The sequence below is a fragment of the Salvia miltiorrhiza genome, unplaced genomic scaffold, assembly GCF_028751815.1.
Source record: "Salvia miltiorrhiza cultivar Shanhuang (shh) unplaced genomic scaffold, IMPLAD_Smil_shh original_scaffold_350_2, whole genome shotgun sequence".
NCBI lineage: Eukaryota > Viridiplantae > Streptophyta > Magnoliopsida > Lamiales > Lamiaceae > Salvia > Salvia miltiorrhiza.
In genome coordinates this window covers 197,141-204,449 of record NW_026651531.1, presented here as the reverse complement: position 1 = coordinate 204,449, position 7,309 = coordinate 197,141, and the positions used below count along the sequence as shown (strand labels likewise).

Genomic DNA, 7,309 nt, shown 5'->3' with positions numbered 1-7,309 from the left:
AACCCTGCTTGTGGCAGGATCCGAATTCGTCTCATCTCATCAGTAGAGGGTAACATACAAGCTCAACATCAAAAATTGGCAAGTCAAACAGTTCTCAAACATCATTTATCTCAAAACATTTGATAAACTCATAACATCATCAAATCATTTTAGAAAGCTCGGATGATATACGTATACTCAAAATATTGCCCACCTGAAGTCCTTCGCTCAACTTGGAAAGGAAAATAGGCGACTTACTTCTTCGTCTCGCTCGGGCCTTCATATATCATCATCACCGTCATCGAAGGTTCATGTGATAAAACAAACCTTAGTCAGAAACTCATTTACTAAAATCAATCTCGTCTCAAACTATAACTTCTCACTCAACGTCTATTTTCCCAAGAAAACTCAATCCCTAGGTATACTTAACTTCTAAGGATTTACACGTCCTTCTCTCGACTTAACACTCAACTCGGATCAAACTCATAGCAATCAAGCACATAAGCAAGCATAAACACATAAGCATATAAAATTCACACATAGACAAGTCAAAAACAAACTTCACTCTGCACTGACTCGACTTCAAAACCTCACCAGACTCGGTACAGAACTTCACTGGAGTCGTGAACTATACCAAAAGAAACCTTTTTGAGTCTAGTTTCATTTAAAAAAAAGTAGGATTAAGAAATCCAAGTAATTTAGGAGATATGACTGTTTTACTACAGTGTACCATATTCGGCAGTTTTTAGCAATCGAAAGCTTTGATTTTTGAAAAATAGTAAACGTTGTCAAAACGGTCTGAAATTTGGTGGGTACATATCTAAGACAATAATGTCTTAATAATAAAAATTTGGGTTCCAAAAATGTAGGGAAAGAAACTAGAAAAGTTGACTCTATTGGCTACTCACCGAACATTTTGGCAGAACGTAGCAGTTTTGGTTTTACATTTTATAAAAATAGTAAACGAAGTCCAAATAACTTGAAATGTTACCGGTGTGCTCAAGACTCTCAAATATACTTACCATAAAATTGTTATGGTGTTTGGGTAACAATAACCCCTCGAAAACAGTAGGTTAGTGCGTTTCAAAAAAATAACTCCGAACTCAATCACACAAGCTAACATGCTCAACTCAACATTCCTTCAAAGAAAACTCATCTAAGCTCATCTTAAACACTTATAACACTCAAAAACATTCAAGCCCATAATAATACTCATCATAACTCAAATTTACTCTCCTCTTACATCTTAAACTCAAATCTCAAAGAAAACGTTTCAACGAACGCATCGTTTCAATACTCATCCCATTTTCATGCTAAAATTTTTCTCAAATACTCATATATGACCTCATACATCATATAACTCATTATACACACATAGATTCTCTTATATCATGCAAACTAAACTCGAATAAAAACTCACGTATCAACGTAGACTCTTAATAAAAGCATGACAAACGCTCACATAATGATCATAAAGCAATTAGACCTCATTATACCAATCATCGACCTCTCAAAATATGAAAACTCAAAAACTCATATAAACTAAACTAAGTCAAAATTTTATTTAGCTAACAATTAGACATAACTTAACATTTAATCAATCCCTAGGTATATCTTAAGCCAATTCACTTATTAAACACATAGGCAATAAAGTCCTAATTTTTATCAAACTAAACTCTTTGAAATTCTACAAACACACATGAAACTTTAATCCAACTATGGATCTATCAATTATGACCATTTAATCTCACATTTAAACCATCAATTAACAATTTAGGGCATAGATACTCACATCTCAAATTTTATCAAACTAACTCACATCAAGTCATCAATTAACATCATATCTTCAATCCAATCCATCAATCATCATCATAGACACCTCATAGACTCATTCTTATCATCAATTTATCATTTAAAACATCAACTCACAAATTCCCAATTTTGGGTAAACTAAACTCAATCAATTTTCACATCTCAAGGCATAGCTTTTCAAAGCACACATCAATCATCACCAAACATATTATAAATCTCATTTTTCACCCCAATTCAAGGAAAGAAAAAGAATTTTTTTTTGAATGGTAGGAACCCTCAAATTTTCGAAAATTTAGAAAAAAAAGGGGTGATTTTCTTTCTTCAATCTTCCAAATATGCTCACATATAACATCCTACAAGTTAGATCTATGAATTTAAAGATCACTTACCCAAACTTACACCGAAACTCAAACTTTCTCTTTCTAACTTTGAAATCAAACTCTATGGATCTTCGTGGATTCAAGTAAATAGAAGGTGTTTAGGCAAGATTTAGAGGTGGATTTGTGTTTTTGGTATGTTTTTGTGAAGCTCCGAAGGTCTCATCAATGGTTGTCAATGGAGAAAAAGTGAGAGATGAGGGAGAGAGAGAGAGTGTCGAATTGGGGGTGAGGGAGAGAGAGAAATATTTTGCAAGATTGGAATTGATTTGGATGATCTTTGAGAGATTTGAAGATCTTAGCAAATATTTGGCATTAAATGCCTTGATCTCTCTCTCTAATCTCTACACTCTCAATTTAATCCACTTGGCAAATGGGTATTTAGGCACATGCTCAAAGGAATAAAATAATCATGTGAGAGGGTAGTAATTGAAAAATAACAATAATAATCATGGAAATGTTACTCATTAATAAAATGCCATAGCATAATTATTCATGTGACCAAATTAAAATAATTATAGCACTAATATTAGTGCACTCACTCAATTATAATATTCCTCATCGTAGGAAAAATAATTTGAAAATATTATGCTTGGAAAAATTTTCATAAACCGGCATTCTTTGATTTCTCGGTAAAAATAAACCGCGCTTGCTTTGGAAACTTAATTAAAATTCCAAGTGCTAAAGTCCTCAAATAAAAATCATAATAACTTGCTCATAAAGACACAAGTAACGAAAATCACATAATCAATCAGTCACGTAAATTCACATAATATCACGTCAAAGCAGTCGGCAAACACAGACAAACTAGACGTCTCTCTAACCGACTCTTTTCATCAAGGTTCTCACTCTTTCTTTCTCGACTCTATTTCCAACTCGTTATTCCTATTTTCTTAATAGGACAGTCAATTTTTGATAACTCGGTATCCGGTAATTCTATTCCTGGTAGTCAGAAATAAAATAAAATCTCAACTCAATTCAATCAGCATCTCTAACTCAACTCAATTCTCAAATCTCTTCACTCTAACTCTATCATTGGTTTGTCCGCTCATATCTCTATTTAAAAGACAATCTGTCTTATCTGGTCCTAAAATAAATAAATAAAAAATTATAATCTCAAATCTCGACATCTCAGTACTCTCAATAGTGTTAAGACACTATCTCACGACATAAGGAAAAGTACGGGGTGTTACATTTATTGAGACTTTGATTCTAGTTCATATGTCTATGTGTGGCTAGAATTCCCTTTTCCCAGGGTTTAGGGAGTAGACATGATTTGATTTTCTAACTGTTTAATTCAATCAATTGAGATTTTTATTCCTTTATTATGTTCTTGTATATCTTGTTTGCTTTATTGATTGGCCACCAATTTAGCATAATCATAGTTTTTAATTTGATATCGAGAGATGATGATTAATACCTGAACTAAGAACATAGAACACATTTATTTTAATTCTAAAGGAAATTGATATTTGTGAGGGCATTGATCCTAGGAACTTTTAGGAGTTGCATGTTAGAAGTGTGATCCGGAGACGATAGCCTTACATGTAATCAACGGTTTGTATGTCATGAGAGTGGGTATAGACTAGTTTTGAGATTGCCTTGGGAATTATCTTGATGATTGAATTGAACTTGTTAGTTATGAGAATATGTTGAAACCTTTGCCTTGGGAAATTATTCTCATATCTGTTTCTCTGTTACGCAGCTTGATTTATTTGTTTCCTGTTATTTTTTATTTAGTTTTAAAAACAAAAAACTCATCATTCCAGTTTTCCAGATAGAGGAATAATAATCTAGGATATGCATTGATAATAATTAGTCTCTGTGAAATACGACCTTGCTTGCTACTGTACACAATTGCACTCGTACACTTGCGGCATGTTAAAAATTTAGCGAACAAGTTTGTGACGCCGTTGCCGGGGACTGATTATTTATTAGTACTATCGGTTGATTATTTGATACTAATCTGGATTTTATTTCAGTTTATTTATTTTTCTGTTCTTTATTTTTCTTGTGGTTCTAATTCTTGTGTTTGGAGCTTTCTAGGTAGTGAATGAACACACGATATCAGAATCTTCCTCTTGAAGATTTTGATCCAGAAATTGAAGCTACGCACCGCCTTAACAACAGCCAGAAAACTAAAGCCAGACTGAACACAATGGCTACTGCAGAAGAAGTTCGTGCCTTGAAAGAACAGCTGCAGAGTCTGTTAGATGCTCAGAAAGCTTTGGAAAATCAGAAGAAGCCTCCGATCAATAAGGCGTTCATTCCACAGTATCAGTTTCATTAGCCTCCAAGAGTCAACGCGAATAATACTGAGCACAAGACTGGTTTGATCACGATGGTGCAACAAAACCAGTATGGAGGCAAAGTTGTGGAGGATCCCAATGCGCATCTGGTGCAATTCTTAGAGCTGTGCAGTACTGTCAAGATGAACAGAGTCTCTGATGACGTTATTCGACTCCGTATTTTTCCCTTCTCACTCCGAGATAAGGCAAAGCTGTGGTATCAAACTCTACAGCTGGGAGCCAATCCAGCATGGGAGAACATGGTAGATCTTTTCCTACGGAAGTTCCATCCTCGTGGGCTTACATTGAAGTTGAAGATGGATATTCTTCAACTCCAGCAATTTGATTGAGAGACTTTGGCTGAAACATGGGACAGATACCAGGAGAAGCTGAGAAAGTGTCCGAACCATGGATTTGATGAGGGCACGCAAGTTGTTATGTTCTATAACGCTTGGAGGGAGCGTACTAGAATGTTCATGGAAACAGTAGCTGGAGGTTCCTTGCTCAAGAAAGGGAGCTCGGAGGCAATGGAGATTAAAGCATGGCCGCTACCAGTTATCAATGGCCATCCGAGAGAGTGCAATTGAAGAAAATTACTGTTGCGTCTAGCTCAAATCCCATGGCATTGATTTCGACTCAACTGGCATAGATGAACTCGAGAATTGCAGCGTTGACTTTAGGCAATCCTAAGCCGGCTGTAGAGATCCCGACAGGCGTAGAAGATGTCAACTACATCAATGGCAGAAACTATGGGAACTTTCAACATGGGCAACAAGGCGGATATAATAGTGGACAACAGTTTCATCTTGGAGGGTGTCCACACCCAAATTTGGCTTATGGGAATCCCAACAATGCAATTCAACCTCCACCAGGCATCTCGATAACCAATGGAGTTATAAATGAAGAGAAGAAGTCGAACATGGAAGAGTTGATGATGAAGTTCTCCAAGGCCGATGAAAGGATGGAGAAATTAGAGTCCACTACTGCTGCTTTGGGGACTCAAATGAAGTGTTCGAGACCCAATTGGGTCAAATAGCCACCGCCGTCAACAAACTCGAACAGTCGGGAAATTTCATAAATAATGCCAAGGTGACCCAAAGAAGCAGTGCATGGCCATTGGATTGAAATGTGCAGCTACCTCTGAAGGCAGCTATGGATTTCATGAGATGGGGGATAAGACAAAACTAAGCCATGAAGAAAGCCTACGATTTCCACCTCATCTGCGTTCTCCTAGGTGGATGCCGTTTCCCCAGTGTCACTATAAGATCGTCGATGTGCCGAGTGGGACTACACAAGAAGAGGCCAAGACGGCAGAGTATGAGAGTGCATGGCCGATTGAGGAAAAAGCTGAGGAAGTCACTGTTGAGGTTTCTGGCAAAAAGAAGGAAAAGCAGAAAGCTACTTCGCCAGCAACTGTGACTATACCATTCCCTCAGCACCATCAGAAAGAGAGGATGAAAGAGCGGCTCTCTAAGTTTTTAGAGATCTTTAAGAAGGTAAACATCAACATTCCGTTGATGGAGATGTTACTAGAGATGTCGCATTATGCCAAATTCCTCAAGGACATAGTCTCACAAAAGAAGAAGTTGGGGGAGTTTGAGACCGTGAGGCTCAATGAAGAATGCAGCACGATTCTGCAGAGGAAGCTGTCGGCGAAGGTCAAAAATCTGGGCAGTTTCACACTTTCCTGCATTATTGGAGGCCAGCATTTCGGGAGGTCACTTTGCGACCTGGGCGCAAGCATCAATCTCATGCCTTTATCTGTATTTCAGCAGCTAACAGTTGGGGAGTTAAGCCTACTTCTATGAGGCTGCAGATGGCAGACAGGTCGGTCACTTATCCTCGTGGAATTGTGGAGAACGTACTCGTGAAGGTGGGGGAATTTATTTTCCCTGCCGATTTTGTGGTTTTAGACATTGAGGATGACAACAAAATTCCGCTGATTTCGGGGCACCCATTCCTTGCAATGGGAAGAGCTTTAATTGTTGTGGAAAAAGGAGAGCTCACTTTGCGAGTTCATGATGAAAGCCAAACATTCTATGTCTATGAACCATGCCGCATCCACAAGGATGAAGTGCCCAACAAAGCAAAGGATCCGGGAAAGGTAAGAGTTGATGTTCATAATATTTTCAGTGAGGATCAGTTTTCTTGGCAGGACCCAGGTGATAAGAATTAACAGGAATGGAGCATGGCTGGAAAAAGTGGAGCAGAGCGCAGCTGGTCACAGCACTGCTGTACCAGCCTCCGTGATGGATATGATGTTCTGTCGAGCTAACGACGTTAAAAATAGCGCTTGTTGGGAGGCAAACCCAACCTTGGTTAGTTCGTTTCTTTTTGTTTAGTTTGTTTGTTTTCGTGCCCCACAATTCCTTTTCAAACTTATTCTCCTTGATAGTGAATAAGCTTGGGGGGATGTGTCTTTGTGGGTGCACTTTTTGTTTTGGTTGTTTTTGTGCACTTTTTGTTTTGGTTGTTTTTGTTCTGTCGTTGAGTTTTCTTAGTCTTACTTTGGTGGTTCTCTCTGTGATGTTACCTTGATGATGATGCGAGTAGTGTAGAAATTGGTTGAATAACTGGCTCATGATGATTTCTGTTTAAAACTTGTGAAATTGCATGCGTTTGTGTTGATATTGTTGAGATTGAGCATGATTGATGAATGATAAGCGAGGTCTATTTGATATGTGCAATCAATGAAATAAGCTGTGAGGATTTGAGCCTTGCCTGTCATTATTTTACAGTGTTATTTCTTATTCTTGAGTGATTGTTCGAGCATGCATGTTTCTCACTAGAACTTGTCTTGGTTTCTCCCTCGAGGTCACATAGTGTGCTTAATAACTTTGAGATGATAGAAGG

General features: G+C 37.7%; 1 protein-coding gene across 1 annotated transcript; it reads left to right on the top strand.

The window, feature by feature from the left end:
* Positions 1-5,105: 5,105 nt before the first annotated feature.
* On the top strand, positions 5,106-6,264 carry LOC131004171 (uncharacterized). The gene is made up of 3 exons (XM_057930795.1): positions 5,106-5,466; positions 5,591-5,811; positions 5,893-6,264. The coding sequence occupies exons 1-3, from the start codon at positions 5,106-5,108 to the stop codon at positions 6,262-6,264; spliced, it is 954 nt and encodes a 317-aa protein (XP_057786778.1).
* Positions 6,265-7,309: the final 1,045 nt, after the last annotated feature.